The sequence below is a fragment of the Anabrus simplex genome, chromosome 1 (assembly GCF_040414725.1).
Source record: "Anabrus simplex isolate iqAnaSimp1 chromosome 1, ASM4041472v1, whole genome shotgun sequence".
NCBI classification, from domain to species: Eukaryota; Metazoa; Arthropoda; class Insecta; order Orthoptera; family Tettigoniidae; genus Anabrus; species Anabrus simplex.
Genome location: NC_090265.1, coordinates 559,516,253 through 559,539,740, shown reverse-complemented (window position 1 = coordinate 559,539,740; position 23,488 = coordinate 559,516,253). Strand labels below are relative to the sequence as shown.

The following is a 23,488-nucleotide window of genomic DNA, read 5'->3' as shown; positions in this document are numbered from 1 at the left end:
ACACCTGTGTTCCATGTTGCCAACACTCTCTGATGCCAAGGTGAAAGAGGGAGTTTTTGTACGTAAACTTTTGTCTGATTCCTTGTTTCCAACGTCCATGAATGAAACTAAAAGAGAAGCATGGGATTCATTTAAGATGTTTTGCATAAGTTTTTGGGAAATTACAAGGATCCAGGTTACAAAAATATTGCAGAATGCATGCTAACTGCATTTAAAGCTCAAGGCTGCAATATGAGCTTAAAGGTACATTTTTTAATTTTTTTATTTTTTTTTACATTCATGCCTGGACTATTTTCTACTCTCCTGACATTTAGGATACTACGAGTGAGGAGCGATGAGAAAGATTTCACCAGCCTGTTAAGGAAATGGCGAGGCGTTACCAGTGGAGACTGGACGTGAATATGATGGGTGGATACTGCTAGATGCTGAAGCAGGGAACTGGAATGACCGGAAAACGAAAGTTCACCAGAAAGAGTATAAAAGAGAAGGAAAACCGTTTCACAGCCAACAGAGTGAATACTGAACACTGATCAGTCAATTGTGTTTCATAGATAGCAAATTCAATTCATTGATCAATCAATTGTGTTTCATGGATAGCAAATTCAATTGTGTTTTATTTAATTGTAAAATGACAAAATTTTGATCGATCAGTGCTGATTCTGTATATTCTCTCTTCTTTCGCAAAGAAAATGTACGTGATGGAGGAACGCCTTTGCAGCTTTACATTTTTATTTTCAGACCTGTTCTTTTTTTTGCTATTTGCTTTACGTCGCACCGACACAGATAGGTCTTATGGCGACGATGGGACAGGAAAGGCCTAGGAGTGGGAAGGAAGCGGCCGTGGCCTCAATTAAGGTACAGCTCGAGCATTTGCCTGGTGTGAAAATGGGAAACCACGGAAAGCCATCTTCAGGGCTGCCGTCAGTGGGGTTCGAACCCACTATCTCCCGGATGCAAGCTCACAGCTGAAGCAACCCTAATCGCACGGCCAATTCGCCCGGATTTCAGACCTGTGTAGCTGGTGAAACTGTCGTATGTAAACTAATATCTGCATCTGTTATTAACTGAGAGTGGATGAAGGGAAGAATGACAGTCGAGTAACACAAGCCTCTAGATTCTCACCAAAGAGACTGCGGTTCGAATCCTGGACAACGCAAGTGGGATATTTTGAAATGCGGTTCAGATTACTTGCAAAATTGAAACGATATCAGCAGTTACATAAAAATACACTCTTGCATGCTTACATACAAACATTACAGCATGCTGCACCAAGCTGAGTGGCTCAGACTACAGAGCACCCGTTTTCTGTGTCCAACGTGGCGGGTTCAATACCAGCTCAGTCCGATGACATTTGTGAAGGTAATTAATTACACCAGCCTCGTGTCGATAGGTTTACTGGCACATAAAATAACTATGGGGAAAAATTACGATACTCTGGCGTGTCTGAAAAAGGTGGTTAGTGGGACGTTATTATTATTACATACCACCATCGTCCATCATCTACAGTTCTGACCATACTGCGAACATGCCACGCTATTGTTTTAGGTCAACATTGTAATTTCCCTGTCTATTTGCTTGGGAGTCAATTTCAGACTCTGCCATTAAAATTGTAATCATAAGGCGAGACTTGGTACTGATACATTCAGCCAAATGAGAGCAACTGAGAAGAGAATTGGGTTTGTACCCCCTTCCTGATCATCCTAAAAGTGTTCTTTCTGCGTGGGCTTCACACCCTGTGGTTTGGGGGTGGGGGTCGATAGAATACATCCCCCTACCTGTGGCAAAAAATGATTAAAAGGGGTAATTGCAGGGGATCGCAACTTGGGAGCGTGGATTGGCTACCATAGGGCCATTCTGAGTCTGGCATTGGATGCTCTTACTTGCGATAAGTTTCTAATTTTCATATTACCTATCTGACCTTCCTTGATCTACTCTTGTTCTCTTCCGACCCCGATGGTATTAGATTTACAAGGTCATCTTCACGCCCTTCGTGACCGTTGCCTGTCTTTTATCGACACGTTCATTCTTTGAAGGGTCAGATATTATTATTTTCCTTTTTCGTGTTAAGAGAGTATGTTTGTCCACTCGTACTTCCTCTTCAGTTTTCTCCCCAATCCTTGATCCAATTAACTAAAGTACAGTACACCAAGTTCTACAGTCATAGAAGTTATCACACAAAGTACAAGAATTGTGTAATATGAAACAAAACCAATTGAGAGATTCTTTTATTCTGTACTGTTCTTACCTGTCAACTACGTCCACTGTGTCTCTGCTGACGGTACCATTCTTGTGCTTATCAGAAGACTTCTGGGTGGCATCTGACGGGTATATCTGGAAGAGAGGAACAAAACAATCAGATTATTTTCTTTGTTCAATAAATAAATAAATAAATAAATAAATAAATAAATAAATAAATAAATAAATAAATAAATAAATAAATAAATAAATAAATAAATAAATAAATAAATAAATAAATAAATAAATAAATAAATTAATTAATTAATTGTCGAAGGAATTGTAAAGTTGTCCGCCTCTGTGGTATAGTGTTTAGTATGATTAGCTGCCACCCCCGAAGGCCCGGTTTCGATTCCCACCTCAGTCATATTCGAAGTGGTTTTCCATGGTTTTCCACTTCTCCTCCAGACAAATGGTGGAATGGTAACTAACTTAAGGCCACGGTCGCTTCCTTCCCTCTTCCTTGTCTCTATCCTTTCCAGTCTTACAATCCCCACACAAGGCGCCTGTTCAACATAGCAAGTGAGGCCGCCTGTGCGAGGTGCTGATCTTTCTCGGCAGTTGTATCCTCCCGACCCAAAGTCTCACGCTCCAGGACATTGCACATGGGGCGGTAGGGGTGGGATCCCTTGCTGAGTCCGAGGGAAAACCCAATCCTGGAGGGTGAAAGGATTAAGAAAGGAAGCAAGAAAGAAAGAAAGAAAGAAAGAAAGAAAGAAAGAAAGAAAGAAAGAAAGGAACCGTGAAGTTACGGACGGTAAGGAACAGATATTCTCCATTTTTAAGGAACGTTAATGTATGAAAAAAGCGCGCAGTATTTTTTTTTTTTTGCTATTGGCTTTACGTCGCACCGACACAGAAAGTCTTATTGCGACGACGAGACAGGAAAGGGCTAGGACTGGGAAGGAAGCGGCCGTGGCCTTAATTCAGGTACAGCCCCAGCATTTGCCTGGTGTGAAAAATGGGAAACCACGGAAAACCATCTTCAGGGCTGCCGACAGTGGGGTTCGAACCCACTATCTCCCGAATATCGGATACTGGCCGCACTTAAGCGACTGCAGCTATCGAGCTCGGTCACAGTAAAATAAGCCCACAAACAGGTATTTGTGAAATAAGCGCAGACACGGGACCTGCGACCGCGGGGAGTTGGGTTTGCCCGGGTTGTCGTATCCTGCAAAGTTATTGAGTCATTACCGAGAACAGTGCATGGAAAACTACAATGTTCAACATCCCTACCCTCCACCCCATATCGCCCAGTTATTTATGTTGTAAAAGTCATCCAGTATAGTTTATACTGTGTCGATATGGAAGTGCTGACAACCTGCAGTACTTACAACGGCTATGCTATTCGAATATTCAGAAGAAAGATGGGACAATCGTTTGGCGATGCCAGATGTAACCTAACCGTGGTAAACACAGGACTGGCTGTGCCCTCTTTTCACGACACCGAATGTTATCGAATAACCTGATAGATATTGGTAAAATATTGAATGCGATGTAATGTTTAGCTGTAAACAGTGTTTATTATACTGATTTTAGCTGTCCATAACGGTAATTATACATGTTTATGCATCATGAAAAAGAAATTCGGTAAACCTAATATACATGACTGTAAGCACTCTTGGTGAATATTTATATGTATAGTTTGGAGTTGAGCAACACGGGTTTTCATTCTTTCATATAACATTGTCAGGAGTATTAAGGACATCGCATTCTACTGGAAATGTGTATTTCTTTTACTCGTAATAATGTTATTGAAAATTGAAACGCTGAACTGATTGCGGATAAACGTATGAAAATAGATGGTAGTATTACGACTTTGGACGTCGAAATCAATATTGGCAAGCAAAACTTGTTCACAGATCCTCGTAGAAATTATGGATGAAGATGCCGAATGTAATGAACTGATATTGCCCATCTTAAAGAAAAGCAGACATTTCCAACAAAGTTAGGTTCACATCGAATATTTGAAGCAGCAAATTCAGACAGGGTGGAATGTTTGTTATCTCCATGTATTCGTCTATAATTACAGCAATAATGTTACTGGTTTTTGTCCCACTAAATACTTGTACGGTTTTTGGGGGACGCCGAGGTGCTGGAATGTTACCCCGCAGGTTTCTCTTATGTGCTGGTAAATTTATCGACACGAGCCTGGCGCATCTTCAGATACTACCGAACTGAGCTGTCGCCAATTTGGACAGGGCCTGCCCGAAGTGCCAAAACTCCCGTGTGTTAAATAGCCAACAAATCTTTATCACAATAAGCCTCTTCCTTCTGGTCGTGATTGTTCTCAGAGACTGTGCCTAGTTCAGTAAATGGGAAAATACAACGTATATTGTAGCAATTAATTTTTAGGGAATTATGTTATTCAAATCCTAGAATTTCTCCCTGAGAAGGGGATCTTAAACAAGCTTAAATGTTAGTATTCCCAGTAAATTTCCCTAAACGCTACTGGTCACTTCCCTAACAATATCGAACTACGTGAGTTTATTTGCAAAGTGTGCATCGAGCAAATCTGCATTAAAGAGTAAGGTGAGAACCATTTTATTGCACTGTGCGAGGTATAGCTTACACGGTTTGATGATGATTCTCCCGTACGAGAGTCTGCTTAGTTTCCTTCATTAGGAAGTGTATTTGTTTACGGGGTTTCCTTTTCCTGAGGTTCTACTGTAACTGATGACACATTGCTCTGCCATGTAACTCGTCTTAGTTGTAAGTTTTATCGAACGTGAAACTTGGTCATTCTTTGTTGTAATCTACGAACGCATTCATGCACAATCATTGAATTATTTGTGTACACTTCTAAGTTAATGTTCAAAGGAAATCAGTCAGTCATCACTAAACTGAAGTTCAGGACTGTTTTCCAGGTGGCAGATCAATCAATCCAATCAATCAATCAATCAATCAATCAATCAATCAATCAATCCCGATCTGCATTTAGGGCAATCACGCAGGTGGCAGATTCCCTATCTTTTGTTTTCCTAGCCTTTTAAATGACTGAAAAAGAATTGGAAGTTTATTGAACATTTTCCTTGGTAAGTTATTCATATCCCTAACTCCCCATATTATAAACGATTATTTGCACCAATTTGTCCTCTTGAATTCCAACTTTCTCTTCATATTGTGATATTTTCTACTTTTAAAGACACAACTCACACTTATTCGTCTACTAATGTCATTCCACGCCATCTCTCCACTGACAGCTCGGAACATACCACTTAATCGAGTAACTCGTCCCCTTCCTGCGACGTATTCCCAGCCCAAACTTTGCAACATTTTTGTAACGCTACTCTTTTGTCGGAAATCACCCAGAACAAATCGAGCTGCTTTTCTTTGGATTGTTTCCAGTTCTTGAATCAAGTAATCCTGGTGAGGTTCCCATACACTGGAACCATACTCTAGTTGGGGTCTTACCAGAGACTTGTATGCCCTCTCCTTTACATCCGTACTACAACCCGTAAATACCCTCATGACCATATGCAAAGAGATCTGTACCCTTTATTTACAATCCCATTTATGTCATTACCCCAGTGATCTTTCCTTATATTATCTCCTAGGTACTTACACCTAGGTAGTTCCATAGGGAACTTTCACCCCATCAACGCAGTAATTAAAACTGAGATGATACAAACTCAAACAGCCAGTTCCCGGATCGGAGGAATTAACCAGACGCAGCTAAAATCACCAACCCGGCCGAGAATTAAAACTAGGGCCCTGTGAACTGAATGCCTCGACGGTGATTATTCAGTCAAGAAACTGGGCAAATGTAGAACTCACACATAGTAAACGAATATCCAAATATGAGATGATATCATCGAAAACATTTGTGTTTTCTCCCACAGTCCTTGCTTCAGCGGTCTGTATCTGCTAATGGACCAGGGAATTAGCTCGCTTGTTAGCGACACTGTCGTAAATATTGACTGCTTCTATGCTGCTTTGAGTTGTATAATAAGGAGACGGAGCGCTTGGAACATCCAGCCTTAGGAACACTGCGCATTCGGCCACTCTTGGCAACCGATATTGTAAACAAAGTAATGTTTTAATACTTATCACAAATAATTCAGTCAATCAACCCATCCAGGATATTGGGCAGAACCCGATGACCTAGATGTTGGGCCCTTTAAACAACAACATCATTACGGCAGTCCGTAACGAAGATTCTCTATCTTCTTCTAGTGTGCTATGCTGTTTGTATAGGAAGATGTGTATTGTGAGGTTGTATTTCTGGATCGTGGTATCTTGTAATATGAGGCCACAGAAACAAGCGGATTGCATTTTCTTTCTGACAGCTACATATCTCAAACAAATAATAATAATAATAATAATAATAATAATAATAATAATAATAATAATAATAATAATAATAATTAGAAAAGCAAGAAAAAAAATTTAAGATTTTTTTTGGACCAGTCAGTACAGGGGGAATTTGGATGATAAGGAAATCTCATGAGCTGTACCAACACTCAGAGAAAAATCTGAGACACTTTTAGGAAAATACGTTTGAAATTTTATGGATATGTTCTCAGAATATCAGAGATTGACCAAAATCATTCTGAACCTTGTCCTATGAATGAAAGTAAAAAAAAAAAAAAAAAAAAAAAACAACTGGCTCCTCGAAGTTGGAAAAGATCCTCAGGAAATAGTCATCACAGACGACATTGTGTTAGATAGATCTAAGTGTAGAAAATTACTCAACAATCACCGCTTTAAACATCATCCAAGGACTACCACCAACAAAATCTGGTCAGAAGATCGCAAGAAAAGCCACAGCGAGAAGATGAAGGGATTTTGGGAGAAGAAAAAGGCAACAACATTAGTTAAATAAGTTCAATCGCTCTCCTTACTTGGGCATAAGGATGAAGTAATAATAATAATAATAATAATAATAATAATAATAATAATAATAATAATAATAATAATAATGTATTTGCTATTCGGCAGGTTAGTATGTATACGCCTATCAAATGTGAAACATAAACAGTATGACTAGACCTAAAACTTCGCAGCATAATTATGCCCAGTCTTATTTTCCAACAGGTAGATCAGTACTGACTTGTGGAGAGGTTCACTGCACAGGAAGGTAGATTATATAAAAATGTAGAAACGAATGTCCCAAGGGATGCATTTCAAATTCAGAATATTTTTGTTGTCTACCAGAGCGCATCTCATAAGCTGAGAGTTAACACAAACATAAACACCTAGTTCTCAAATTAGAAGAATTAACCACAAGAGGGTAGAATCCCCAACTCGGCCAGTAAACGAACCCTGGGCCTCTGAACTGAAAGTCTTAACTCTTCCCAGTCAAGCTAAGCAGCTGAACTAACGAAGAAGCTCGTACACTTGTTCTGACATTGGACTTTTCACTTCAAGGTATATTGAGAGACTCATTGCCTTGTGAAGAAAGTAGGAAGTTTCAAACATTCCTCAAAATACACATCATCAAAGCTTCACACAAGCAACTTTACCACAACACCGCCTGATTCAAGATAAACCTGCACAATGGAATTCAACTCTTCATATGCTAAAAAAGACTTCAAGAACAGAAGAGAGCAATTGTATTCACATCTACCGATCTTATCCTTCCATTAATTCTTACAGTACTGCAATGGAAACAGGCTGATCTATTGACCAATACATTAAACATTTTTGATCAACTAACATTCCCCCAAATTCTACACAACAGTGTCTGAGACAATGCCCATTGTGAACAGTGCCACATCCCATCTTCAGAAGCCATCACGCAGTGGATCAGGAATTGAGACAGTAAGACAACCATTGCTGGATGCAGTTAATATACAAAGATGTTGAAGGGAACGAATTATGTTCCATCGCAACCCTGTTGAACCCCCACTTAAAAAGACGAGTTTTTCGCAGTTCATGTGCTCTCACTGCGGATATAGACAAACTGCTGCAACTTGCTAATCAACAGAAGGGTCCTGAATGTACAACTGAAGAGGTAAGCTTGTAACTCCATTTTAATATGCTGTGTATTCACATCCGTAGCGAAATTACAGGTTCCGCCTAAATAATCGCTAAAAATAGTAAAGATGTTTTAAAAGATTACCCATTCTTCGGAGCCAGCAGACATTACCTGATATGTGGTGCTTGTACGGCATCATTGTGCATGAAAATGGCACAACAAATTCATTGTCAATTAACACTTCTGAAGATTTTAAATCACCACATTTATGAAATAAGACCTTTTATCTCCCATGTCAAGTGTTAACGATTATCGAAAAAGAATAACAAAATTACTAAAGCTGCGAATATTAGCTGTGAAATATTTATATATACCACCAGCAACAGTACAGTATATTCTTGAGATACTATTTTTGCACATACCGACTCATGTATGGCAGAAAAGGAAGTAAGCTCCACCCAGACAGAATGAGAATGCCTGTATTTAATAAAAAATAATAGTTTTTATGTTAATGTTTATTTTTGATTGGATGAAGAGATGTTAAGTACAGAACAAAAATGGCCAACCGGACACCAGTGGGGTCTGAACCCACAACCTTGCACAACTTAACACGACCTAATAGGTTGAAAGACGATTTCGATTACAACGCGGTCGTGAAAATTCAGTATTTATTTAAGTTATGCACAAAATGAATAATAGTTTCCTTTCTACTACACATCATTAAACCGGGTGAGTTGGCCGTGCGGTTAGGGGTGGGTGGCTGTGAGCTTGCATCCGGGAGATAGTGGGTTCGAACCCCACTGTCGGCAGCCCTGAAGATGGTTTTCCGTGGTTTCCCATTTTCACGCCAGGCAAATGCTGTACCTTAATTAAGGCCACGGCCACTTCCTTCCCAATCTTAGGCCTTTCCTGTCCCATCGTCGCTATAAGACTGATCTGTGTCGGTGCGACGCAAATCAAATAGAAAAAAAAAGACAACCATCATTAAACCCACATGTTTGACATTAGCACACTACATCACGTCACTCCTTTCGATTTCCTTTCCATTATTATTGTACAGAAGAGATGGAGCCTTTATGTGAACAGTAAATAACATACAGTACGTAAACAGGTGTTAAAGAAAGTCTTGTTGTCCACTGCGATGTTGTTTGACAAGAACTTAACTCGCGACGGTGACAAGCGGAGACAGGTCTCGTTCATGCTGTGCGGTGCGTGCAAATAGAGAAGACCTAATTCAACCTTGGAATTATCGTGATGTTTTTCACATTTATGAATCACTTTTAAACTTATTTCTACGGATTATCCCTCTTGTTTATAACATAGTAGCTGATTTCTAAGTACTGATATTTTCGTTCATTGTCTATCTCAACGTAAAATTGTAGAAATGAGGAAATGAGTTGATAAAGGAAAATTACAACACTAACAATACAAACCACAGATTTACTAGTATTTTAGTTGTAACACACACACATAAGTATAGATCGATGATTTTTTAACAAACTCGTAATTTAATAATGATATTTATTTGTGTCATCTGCAGAGTCTGCCTGTTACATGCCCGTGGAAACAATGTTAATGAAATCGTGAACTTCCTTTGATTCACTTCTTTTTATTCTTCTACCACATTTTCAACACTGGTGGGGTCGGAAGTGCATGGATTTGGCCCTGTTTTATGACCGTTTGCTCTTCCTGTCCCCAACCCTGTTCGGAGGGATGTATTCACTATTTCACTGTTACGTGTTTTTGTTGTGGTTGGTAGAGTGGTGTGAATATGAAGAGGAATGTGTTGGGACAACTCAAACAATTAGTGTCAAGAGAAATTGACCAGACGCGATTAAAATCCCCAACACGGCCACAGACGTGTCAACTTTCAAAAGTAAAAAATCAGGAGATCTTTTTCTGTGGCATGTTATGACACATCACTGATGACGTAAGTTTGAAGAATATTACTTTACAACACATGACTCTTCATTGTAACTGCCGTAGGCTTTGTTGAACGGGTTTTTATGTTTAATTTTTTCCAGAATTCTTTTCACCAGACGAGTTGGCCGTGCGGTTAGGCGCGCGCAGCTGTGAGCTTGCATTCGGGACTGCCGGCAGTCCTGAAAATGGTCTTCCGTGGTTTCCCGTTTTCACACCAGGCAAATCTGGGGCTGTACCTTAATTAAGGCCACGGCCGCTTCCTTCCAACTCCTATAACTTTCCTCTCCTATTGTCACTATAAGACCTATCTGTGTCACTGCGACGTGAGGCCATCTGTAATAATAAAAAGTTCTTTTTCGGGAAGCTCTGATCTGAATTGAGTTTTGTTCTTGTAAATATGCTAAAAATAGTCCTACAGTCGGCATTGCTATATGGAAATAATAAAATAAAAAGCATTACGTTAGAGATTCTGTCATATTTAAGAATACCACCAGCTGACTGCATCTGTCTTGCCAGTGCTCACTGAACATCAATTCTCTCCAACTACTTAAAGAACGCGGAAAAACCTGGGATTTAAAAAAATACAGGAATACTAAATCTGTTCTCAAAATCAGGAGATACGTCTCTGCGATCAGGAGAGAGGGAGGAAGGGCCGAAAATAGGGAGTCTTAAATCGGGGGAGTTGGCACTTCTGCAGCCAGGAATCGAACCCCTGACCCTCTGAACCAAAGACCTCACCGCTGATCATTAGCCAGTTTCTTGAAATGAGGCTCGCTTCGAAGCAGGCTTTGTGGCGTATCTGAACTTAACTATGCGAAATGTTGTGTATTTCTTCTGTTGCGTTGTTGTGCAGAATTTTATATGGAACGCAAAAGCAAGGCTATGTCTCTACAGGCAATGAAAGCTCTTGGAGGAGTGGAAGATAAAGGCTTCCACTATTCCTAACCTCCTCCCAGCCGGGCTGAGTGGCTCAGTCCGGTGGTATTTGAAAGGTGCTCAAATATTTCAGCCTCGTGTCGGTAGATTTACAGGCACATAAAGGAACTGCTACGAGACTAAATGCCGGCACCTCGGCGTCTTCGAAAACCGTAAAAGTAGTTAGTGGGACTTAAAACCATTGTTATTCTTATTATTATTATTATTATTATTATTATTATTATTATTATTATTATTATTATTATTATTATTATTATTATTATTATTATTCCTAACCTCGTCGCTAATTGAGATGGAGTGGTCTACTCTATGCCCGGCTAGGTAGCCCCAGATATGGAAGATCACTATACGATACAATATGTAAATGTTTTCTACCGCAGAGTATTCAGCTACTATGAAACAGAGGCGTTGTTGTTTGAGTCATCAGCCCATAGACTGGTTTGATGCATCGCTCCATGCCACCCTCTCCTGTGATAACCTTTTCATATCTACGTAACTGCTTCATCCTACATCTGCTCTAATCTGCTTGTCATATTCATACCTTGGTGTACCCCTACCGTTCTTACCGCCTACACTTTCTTCAAAAACCAACTGCACAAGTCCTGGGTGTCTTAAGATGTGTCCTATCATTCCATCTCTTCTTCTGGTCAGATCTAGCCAAATCGATTTCTTCTCACCAATTCGATTCAGTATCTCTTCATTTATGATTCGACCTATCCATCTCACCTTCAGCATTTTTGTATTACACCACATTTCGAAAGCTTCCATTCTCTTTCTTTCTGAGCTAGTTATCGTCCATGTTTCACTTCCATACAATGCCACGCTCCAGACGAAAGTTTTCAAAAACATCTAATCCCTATATCAATGTTCGAAGTGAGCAAATTTCTTTTCATAAAAAAGACCTTCTTTGTTTGTGCTAGTCTGCATATAATGTCCTCCTTACTTCTGCCATAGTTTTTTTTTACTACCCAAGTAACAATATTCATCTACTTCCTTCAGGACTTCATTTCTTAATCTAACATTTCCTGCATCACCTGACTACGTTTGACTGCACTCCATTACTTTTGTTTTGGACTTATTTATTTTCATCTTGTACTCCTTACCCAAGACTCTATCCATACCATTCAGCAATTTCTACAGAGGTATACCGAAAGAAAGCTACAGAAATGATCAATTTTCGTGTAGACCATAGATGATGTAGAACTGTTCGAGTGTTATATGTGGTCCTATTGTTCAGAAAACTTTCTATCCCCAAGTGGGTGTAAAATATGAGACTAAGTGGAGAACATTGAAAGTTATCTCCTATAGATCACATCTCATTCATCATAATGACAAGGAAGTAATTGTAGTATGAGGTTTCTCGTTTTGCTGTGGCTAAACAAGTTTAGATATTGTGTGCAGCTGATAAGAGTCGAACTAGTTCTGCTGGGTTCTGCATCACCCACAGGTAACTCGCTCTCTCTCGGCTGGGGCATTGAAGACTTCGATGAAGATAAGTATATAGTATGGTATACTGCACATAGAGATAGAGTATTCAGGAAAATGTTTCAGTTACTTCGTAATCAAAACAATTACTCATGCTGCAGTGAGAGTTTTATGTCACGCTTGAATGTTTTCTCATCCAGTGGCCAAAGTTCTAATAAATCCATTCATCTCACCTTCATCATTCTTCTGTAACACTACATTTCAAAAACTTTTATTCTCTTTCTTTCTGAGCGAGTTATTGTCCATGTTTCACTTCCATACTATGACACGCTCCAAACGAAAGTCTTCAAAAACATTTAATTCCTACACTATTTCAACGTTCGAAGTGAGCAAACGTTGATATTGAAGACTATTGAAATTTTCACACAAGGAACATTAATTATGATATCGAATCCATATTCTATCTCAACGTCATTAGTATCTATGTTAATTCAAACTGCAATTTTTAAATAATTTTATTAGTTTCAATCTGAACTCTAAAGATGAAATCAAAAATTAAGAGAAGTCGTCATATTAACTCTAGGATATCTGTTCCAAATCTCCTGGAGAAACACACCAATTTCATTCTTATTGGCGAACAGGTGTTTCTCGAAATGACCACTGATTCAAGCCTAAGCCGGAATAATCATCAAAATAAATTACAATCAAAATTGAACAAAGTAATATTTGCGTTAAAACAAATGTTTAATACTGGCATGTATTAAGCTCTGTTTAATTTTCTAATTTTGTGCAGTATTAAACTAACATGGAAGTGTATTATGAGAAAATTAAAATAAGAGATGTATACCCTACGTAAAATAGGAATGCGTATTGTGTTTGGTTTGTACGCCATATCATCCTATAATTTATTTTCAGACATTCAAAATGATTACTTACTTTCCTATCATTGTATGTACTAAACACATGACATTTAATAATAATAATCTTAATTGTTTTACGCCCCACTAACTACTCTTTTACGGTTTTCGGAGACGCCGAGGTGCCGGAATTTAGTCCCGCAGGAGTTCTTTTACGTGCCAGTAAATCTACCGACACGAGGCTGACGTATTTGAGCACCTTCAAATACCACCGGACTGAGCCAGGATCGAACCTGCCAAGTTGGGGCTAGAAGGCCAGCGCCGTAATCGTCTGAGCCACTCAGCCCGGCCATAAAATTTAAAAAGAGAAATATTTGCGTGTTAATAGTATAACCATTTTTATACAAAGGAGCTTGTAATGACGTTCCCATGAGTTCTCATCTTCAGACTGGGCATATTCAGTACCTAAGGCCGCAGCCACTTCCTTTCCGGCGGCCGCGGTTTGTGGGACTTGTGAAATGAAAAGGCGCGTCCCTGTAGTTCGAAATCCACAGAAAACTAGAGGACCTGCGGCTATGGTCACGATATCAACAGACACGTAAATGTACAAGCTTCCTTGCTTAAGCTCCCTGCACAATCGCCGGAAACCTACATGTTTTTGTGCGACATTTAATAATTTTAAAAACCGAGCGAGTTGATCGTGCGGTTAGGGCCGAGCAGCTGTGAGTTTGCATTCGGGAGATAGCAGGGTCGAACCCCACTGTCGGCAGTCCCGAAGATGTTTTTTCGCGGTTTCCCCATTTTCACATCAGGCAAATGCTGAGGCTGTAACTTAATGAAGGCCACAGCCACTTCCTTCCCACTCCTAGCCCTTTCCTATCTGTGTCGGTGCGACATAAAGCAAAATAGTAAAAACAAAAGAAAAAGCATGAATATACAGTTAATACCTTATTGAATTCTCATGTTTAAAATGTTAATGTCTTTATTTCAGATGGCTGAGTAGTACAGTTGGTTAGGTCTCGCTTCCTGTGTTGCGATATTCAATCCCAACACAGTCATTTGTGTTCTGCAAGTGTTTAAATAATATTCGTGATCTGCGTCAAGATATTTCGCTAAAGAACCTCCTTGTAGTACAACATTCTGGCACTATAGCTTTTAACATAGTGAATGAAGAAACAACCGAGCGAGTTGGTTGTGCGTTTTGGGTCATGTAGCTGGAGGCTTGCATTTGAGAGATGGCGGGTTCGAATCCTACTGTCAGTAATCATGAATATGGTTTTTCGTGGTTTGTCAGCTGGGGATGTACCTTAATTAAGGCCACGGTCGCTTTCTTCCTATTTTTTCCTCTGTCCTGTCCCGTCGACGCCATAAGACCTATCTAAATCGTAGTGACGTTTAACCAACAGCGAAACAGTAGTAGTCAAAGCAGAAGAAGTAGAAGAAGAAGAACCGTTAAAACCCCTAACTTCTTCTTGTCCTTATTCTATACTTCAGTCCAATAATTTAAATAATAATGTATTTGCTTTACTTCCCACTAACTACTTTTGCCATTTTCGGGGACGTTGAGGTGCCCGAATTTTGTTCCGTAGTGGTTATTTAACGTGCCGGTTAATCTACTTACACGAGGCTGCGGTAATTTAGCACCTTCAAATACCATCGAACTGAGCCGGGATCGAACCCGCCAATTTGAACTCAGAAGACCAGCGCTCTACTGCCTGAGTGAAACAGTCCCACTAACTGAAGTTAAATTGTGAATATTAGATTAGAATCCTAATACATTAATCATTAAGATCATATTTGTAATGAGATAACTAATGTAAGTTATATAAGTTACATGCCATCTTCAAAAATCGGAATAACTTCTTACTTGAATGCACTGTACAGGTGGTACGTTTAACCCCTGAGGCGGTATAATTAAGGCTCACTGAGGCAGAACGATGCTACTGAGAGCCTCTTTAAGGAAGAGATCTACCTCGTGATCTAGCTTAACCATGTTCATCGCATTATGTCCGTTGTAAGGGTGAAAGTAGGAGAGAGTTTGTACTTGTAAACATAGACCTCTTGAGGAAATGGCCAAAGGAAAGCACTCTCACATGCACAATCATAAAATTGTTTAGGTTTTACAATGAGAACTGGTTCCATTATTTTATTCACACTTTTAATCTAAACATCTTGTTCGTGTCTCGTCTGAGAATAAGCATGGTAATTATCTTCTCCACGTTAAGTGATCAACGGGAAGAAGTCAAGGAACGGTTCTCCGATTTATTTGTGTTTTTTGTGCTACAATGTTACTCTTCCTCTTGTTTCCAACTTTCTCGCCACATTTTACCGTTTATGGAGGATGTGCACTTACGCTGCGATGTTGGATGAACTTGCCATTCTTGTGGTTGCATTAAATGGAGAGGTGTGTATTAATTCATGACTTGGTAGAACTATTGCAGGTTATAAATTTCATTTTCTTTGTCCGTATTAAAGATCTATTTGTGATACAAATTCTTATAATTTTGTTAATTACCACCTATTCAATACAATAAAAACGTAGTACAAACTTACATATTTATTAAGATGTTGATATGGTACATGTTTCGCTCCTTTTTCGTGAGCATCATCAGCCAATTATTATTTATTTAAAGTTATATAAGATCATGAAACAATTCTTTTGGATTAAGATTATGCATATAAAACTGATTGACAAATCTTATAATATTTTACAAGTCATATAACAATAAAATTATGTCTTTAAGTTAAAACATATTTGTCTAAAATCTATCTAAGTCTAACATTTTATTGACGAAACTCCGTTTGTACTACGTTTTCATTGTATTGAATAGGTGGTAATTAACAATATTATAAGAATTTGTATCACATTGGTAGAACTAGCCTAAAATATCCCACATAGGGCAAAGACCTATTTCAAGTGCTGAAAGGTGGCTAGTTTGATCATAATCCCGGATAGCCACTCAGGGAAATTTCAGTCTTTCGTACGACTTTATTGACGAATCTCTCTCAGTCCTTTATCCGTATTATCTTTGTTGACCTGAATATCTCCTTCAACTCGTCTGACCACCTCTTCTGTATTCATACTTTCCTTCTCCAGATCCTATTTTAAAATGTATTTATTCTATGGCTTTTAGTACTGGAAGTATCCGATACCAAGGGGTCTGCTCAATGCTTAACATCGCCATCCGACGGACAAATCACCATCAACAGTGTAATATGCCCTCACTCCATACGAACTCTTGCGGAGAGGTTTGGAATTATATCCAGACTCTTAGCACGCAATAATTGTAGTGATTAAAAATTCTAGGCCTATACCACTACCTCTCCTATCCTGTCAGGGCAACATTCTGATGGTGGGGCTTTTTACTCTAACGGGACTCGAACCGGCTAAGCACGCTCTCAGACCATATAGATTTGACGCCTTAAAGATCAGGCCACCAGGCGAGCTTTGATAATAATAATAACCATAATAATCATCATAATAATTACCTATACAACGGAAATCTAATGTGATGAGGGCATTTCACACAATGAAGCTGAAGAACACAATGTTCTATACACAGTTTATGATCGCACCATGCAAGCATTTTCATCACAGTTATTTACACTATATCTTCCTGATACATGAAAATTAATGTCTAGACCATTTGAATATTGAACACGGGAAGCAATGGGAATGAAACGTTCTGCTTGCTAGGCATAGCGAAGCATTCATTGATATTTGGGTGAACACAGCCGATAATAAATTAGTGAATGCTATTTTATGATGAACATTCTGTCGTGAAGATTTCATTACAATTAAGTGCCCTCATTATATAAACTTTCCGTTTTACAGCGAATTACGGGTATCTTGCTAGTTTTTATATATATAATGGTTCTATAATACTGTCCTATGGAACACCTCCCTCCTCCCACCTCTTCTCTGTACAGGACCACTGCCTCTGGTAAAGTGGAAGGTACACCCCGGGACTTAGGCATTAAATGGGATGTGTGATAGAGTGCTTAGCTCTAAACTCAATGACCTTTGCTCCCTGGAATTAACCTGGTACTAATCTCTGTTGCACCGGGCGAGTTGGCCATGCGCGTAGAGGCGCGCGGCTGTGAGCTTGCATCCGAGAGATAGTAGGTTCGAATCCCACTATCGGCAGCCTTGAAGATGGTTTTCCGTGGTTTCCCATTTTCACACCAGGCAAATGCTGGGGCTGTACCTTAATTAAGGCCACGGCCGCTTCCTTCCAACTCCTAGGCCTTTCATATCCCATCGTCGCTATAAGATCTATCTGTGTCGGTGCTACGTAAAGCCCCTAGCAAAAAAAAAAATATATATATATATCTCTGTTGCAGGCTGAATGAATCCTTAGGCTTTGTGCCTCACCAAAAGTGGAAGTCTCGTTTCTTAATTTCGTAACAACAAATCGAAACCGTGTCTTTCCGGGTGAACCGAACGCGCATTGCCACATTGTCTAGGCAGCCTCTGGAGTTATGTTGGAGGAGTATTCCGGTCCAATTCATGATTAATCGTCGTTTATTCTTTTAGATACAATATAAAACCAGTTCCCGTGTGAGGTTACATGGAGGAGAGTAATGTCCCAACCTTCCCACCGTTATCTGGAGCTACAATTACTAACATGAAACTTGTCTCGCTGCCAAGGGTTGGGAGCGGGTTTCCTGGTTCGAGCACCGAGTCTTCTTGACATTTGTTAGGAACGTCTTCATGTTCTCCGAGGTAAGAGATCATGTTACGTAACAGAGTGATGTCAGCACCCATCTGTCACCTGCAGCGTTGTGTTGGCGCCAGCCACAGGGATGAACAAAGTAGTCCAACTTGTAGAACCATATTCTTTATACACATTTGGAATCTAACTCAGCCTATGAGTGGCGGTATCCCCTGACTGTCGTAAACAGTGACTTCAGTTGGGAGTGTGAGTTGACGACTACGGGGCCCTTAGCTGAGTCCTGGCATTGCTTCCACTTTCTTGTGACAGGCTCCCCACTTTTATCCATCCTTCCCGACCTCCCTGGTTAACTCTTGTTCTTTTCCGACCCCGACGGTATTAGGTTGCGAGGCCTAGGGAGTCTTTCACTTTCACGCCCTTCATGGCCCTTGTCTTTCTTTGGCCGATACCTCCATTTTCCGAATTGTCGGACCACTTCCATCGTTTCCCTCCTATTAATGTTAATTGAGGATGGTTGGTGAGTTGTACTTTCTCTTAAAACAATAATCACCACCATCACCACCACCACCCCTCAGCCTAGTTTTAACTTACCAGCGAGTGCATGATTTTAGAGGCACTTTCATTAGAAAGTAATCTGCATAATTTAAGGGTATTTCAGATGTCCTATCTCATTCCTATGTATCTGAATCCCCATGTCGCTATTTCTTAGAAGATGCAGTATCTCTGCATATGTCTGTTGTCACAGGCCAGAAGTCTGTGTCATTTATGGCTAAGACAGTGTTGTTGAGGTATAGGGATGCTGAGTAGTGACATTTGGAACACGACCAGTGTGTTTGAGTGTTATGAAAAGTGCCACTCATAGGGTCAGTCGAGCTGCAGGACAACTTTCTAGGCTGGTGCGGAAAGCCTTACCGCTCAAAATGCCACGAAATAGTGAACACATCCCTCTAAATTGGGTTGGCGTCAGGAAGGTCATCCGATTGTAAAAGTAAGCCATATCCACATTAAAAGCCGAACTCAGTCAAATTGAAAAAAAAAAAGACACGAAGAAAGAGAAAGAACATATTAATTTTAAAATATCATATGTAGAATATTATCCTCAGAGTATTGCATTATGAATATTCATAGAGTAAAGCCCCGATTTACAAACGCAGCACCTCACTTGAGGAACAAACTATGTTAAGGGATGATGGCTTCCGAAATTTCCTTATTTTCCATATATTTCAAGCTCTTCATCCAGTTATTATTACTATTATTATTATCATCGTCATCATCATCATCATCTGCATGTTACGTTATCAGTCCGAAGGCTGGTTGGATCCTCAAATGGTACCACCATTGGTCATGTGGTTATAGTAAAACCACAATAACCGATGGCGGCACCAAAATGAGACATACTAGGCAGGATGAGGAGTGATGTAGTTCGCATTATTCCTACAACAAAATATCTTCAACTTGTAATGTAATATACTGATACGAGTCTCCTGAAATTAATTTCAATGAACAAACTGTACTGGATTCAATCGCACGACCTTCATGTTTCAAAAAAGTGTGTTATCAACTGCGCAATGCAGTTGAAAAAAAATCTTGTCTTTGAGCTGACATTTAACATTGTGATACGGATAAAGCAATTTTAATTAGCATTTTTGCTTATTTATTAAAAAAGAGACTGTAAATATAATAAATGAAATGAAATGGCGTATGGCTTTAAGTGCCGGGAGTGACCGACGACAAGTTCGGCTCGCCAGGTGCAGGTGTTATGATTTGACTCCCGTAGGCGGCCTGCGCCTCGTGATTAGGATGAAATAATGATGAAGACGTCACTTACACCCAGCCCCGTGCCAGCGAAATTAACGAATTGTGGTTAAAATTCCCGACCCTGCCGGGAATCGAACTCGGGACCCTTGTAACCAAAGGCCAGCACGCTAAACATATAGCGATGGAGCCGGACAATATAATAATCACATACTGTAGTAAAAGTACCCACGCGTGTAAAAATGTATTCAAAATTGATCTTGCTTTTCACTACCGTGTTACAGGATATGAAAAATGAATATTTGAGCGCAATGGAATGAAATGGCAGAAATAATTCGTTCTATGCCTCGAAAGCATATTATGTAATTTTTATCAAGGAAATCACATTATTCCGCACCCAGGACCTGAAAAATAAGTATTTGCTCTTTTTCGAAGTAGCGTATATTTCCCCCAAATTTAGAATCTGTCGTTCTAACAATTACCATCTACCGATACCTTACGGGAATCATATGAACGAATCAATCATTCATTAATGATCTGCTGTCGCCCAGGTGGCAGATTCCCTATCAGTTGTTTACCTAGCTTTTTCTTAAACATTTTCAGAGAACTTGGAGATTTATTGAACATTTCCCTTGAACATTTATGCACGATACAATTTAAAAAAGTGGCGTTATTTCCACAAATATAAGTATGCTTCCTCAGAATGTTTGGTCTGTAGCTCGGCGTAGCTCAATCTTGCCTGCGGACTCGCAGCCCCGGGTTCCATTTCCGACTGGGACGTGTATTTTAATTACGAATGATTCATTCATTTGGCTTGAAGACAAGCTGTTTGTGTTTTCCCCAACATTCCTACAACTCGCAACACTGCACTCCACCACAATAACACACATTTTACCATGCACGGCAAACGCAGCCCAAACTTTTCGGAGGGCCTGACTGTCTGCATCTGGCTGTAATACCAAGTTGCATTTATTATTACCTCAGAATAAGCCTATGTAAATACAAGATCTCAACTTACGTACATATCGTACATGAGAAGATTATAATAATGTTATTGGCGTTAGGTCCCACAAACTACTTTTACGGTTTTGGAGACGCCGAAGTGCCGGAATTTAGTTCCGCAGGAGTTCTTTTTACGTGCCAGTAAATCTATCGACACGAGACTGACATATTTGAGCGCCTTCAAATCCCACCGGACTGAGTCAGGATCGCACCTTTCAAGTTGGGATCAGAAGACCAGTGCCTCAATCGTCTGGGAGCCACTCATCCTGGCTACATGAGAAGACTCTAAATAGAAAAACACCGCGCGAGTTGGCCGTGCGGTTAAGAGCGCGCAGCTTTGAGCTTGCATCCGGGAGATAGTGGGTTCGAATCCCACTGTCGAAAGCCCTGAAGATGGTTTTACGTGGTTTCCTATTTTCACACCAGGCAAGTGCTGGGACTGTACCTTAATTAAGGCCACGGCCGCTTCGTTCCAACTCCTAGCCCTTCCCTGTCCCATCGCCGCCATAAGACCTATCTGTGTCGGTACGATGTACAGCCACTAGAAAAAAAAAATCTAAATGGAAATTTGAACTCATGTTTGACAAAATCTTAAAAACTTCTTACACACTGAACCTAATAATGAAATCATAAAATCTTAACAATGCATTTTAAATTACACCTCATATTTGCTATATTTATATGATTTGACATGCTTTTCGATCCTACCTTTGTTTTCCAACCTATTCGGCTCTTACTAAATTTACGGAATACTGAGAAAGAATCCGTTGCATAACTAGCCGTGACTAGCATACTGATGGGTTCTTTCGTGGGTGCTTAAAGTGGTGTATTCTTTTTAATGCATTAGCTAACACATTTCAACGCCTCTCAGAGCTGAGTGATAACCTCTAAATCGTACAAAACAAAGCCCGTAAGTCTTGCTTCATGAGCTTTGAGTTACAAGCATGGAAAACTGAGAGCGGCGCACACGTGTGACAAGCTCACCTGAACTTGCATCTGATCGGATCTGATCAATCAACGCATAGTCAAAAGGTTCCGACAATCGAAGTATCAATTGTTATATCGATTGTAATGTTTCTTTATCGAAATGAAATTATATGAAAAATCGCCCTTGCTAATATTTAAAGAATTTGCATTCACCAGAGATCAGTTACTTTATTCAAAAATATTTTTGTAAATGTCAGGGCAAAGTAGAATTCTCTAACAGGAGATTTCACATTCTGTATCTAAACCCGCGTTTTCTTTCACTTGCAAAAACGTGAAAAACGCATTCAATCCACTTTTACCACAGAAAATTGATATTCAACCCTTAACTTTACAATTCGTGTATATAGCAAATGTAAAATATTTAGGTCCTGACTCATCATGCTGCAAATAGAATAATATAGAAATTAACAGCGAACTTCGTATATATGTGGTATGCAGTGGCATGCACTGAACCCCATCAACCCCAACGCTGCTGGGGTAAAGAACTTTGTATGAACATTTTCTAATTATTCCTTAGAACGCTTTTGATAATGTTTAAAAATTTGCGAAGCCAAGCCAAGTACAACTGTCTCGACAATCCGCTCGCACTACCGCAGTTCAGCTTCTCCAGCGAGCTGGGTTTCCTTGCCGGCGCGATAGAGAGATACCCCCAGCAAAATTTAAAGTCGCTTGAGTGACACATACACTTGAAGCTTCCTCGAGGCGGAGCTGTGGCCCCTACCCCGACAGCAATTTACGGCGACAGGCCAGCTAGCTTAAGTAAGGGGTGTTAGTTTTAATACTTGACACTCGAAGTCTTCAGTGCCATACACTAGAGACTGAAAGAAAAATATCAACATATTAACAGTATAGCCACTTGCACATCGTCTTGCTAATAAAAATAGAGCCAGTATATGAAATCAATTGTAATATTGAAGAATATATTTAGTGTTGGTTTTCGGCATGTATACAGTTTTTTCGAGCAATTCATAGATAGCACGTGTAGAGTATGTGTTCCGATAGCCGCAGAAAAATATTTAGGTTGCCCAGCATGAACACAGAGTTAAGCGCGAATGGTTGTCTGTGATGGTGGTATATGGTGAATTTTTGTAGTGTTCCTCTTGGATTATAGGTGAAGATGTCGCGAGTTCTGTGGCATTCTTCATGAATATAACGTGTATTATACGTCGTGAGAAATATTCGTTTGTCGTTGATGCACGTACACTCAGTATGCGAGTGAAACTATCAAAACTTCAACGACGATAAAATACCAGTTAAATTTTGTTGATTAGTTTAGATGAGTCTTTTTAAGTAAAACGCAAATAGTTAGTCCCAGTGTAGTTTTGTGAAAACCATGACTGTACTATCACGAGGCGTCACCGGATAAAACTGTACATTGTTTAAAATCTGCTATAGATTAAGTTATGATGGTGTCGTCACTGCCATGAATATCAATTTGGAAGTATGTGCGAGCGTGTGGTTGAAAATATTCTTTAAAGATCTTTCTCAGGTAGACCTTTCCACGAAAGGCGCGCCCTTATAAAATGGTAATGTTGACTTTAAAGAGTGTAGTGGGCCTACGATTGTTTATATTTAAAGAACTTTTTTGCAGCTGGCATAATGAATATGTTCACCGCACACCACTGGTGGTATGTGTGTTAGTATTTAACGTCGCATTAACACATCGAAAGTTTTAGGCGACGCAAGGAATTGGGGAGATAGCGGCCGTAGTTTTAATTACGGTACAGTGCCTGGTGTGAAAGTGGGAAACCATAGAAAATCGTCATCAGGGC

General features: G+C 39.8%; 1 protein-coding gene across 1 annotated transcript in view; it reads right to left on the bottom strand.

Moving 5' to 3' along the window:
- Positions 1 to 23,488, bottom strand: part of LOC136857139 (uncharacterized) — a 169,024-nt gene that overhangs the window by 7,581 nt on the left and 137,955 nt on the right. The window contains exon 2 of the mRNA XM_067135550.2: positions 2,246 to 2,331. Coding sequence (XP_066991651.2) covers positions 2,246 to 2,331 — 86 coding nt within the window. The remainder of the gene's footprint in view (positions 1 to 2,245; positions 2,332 to 23,488) is intronic.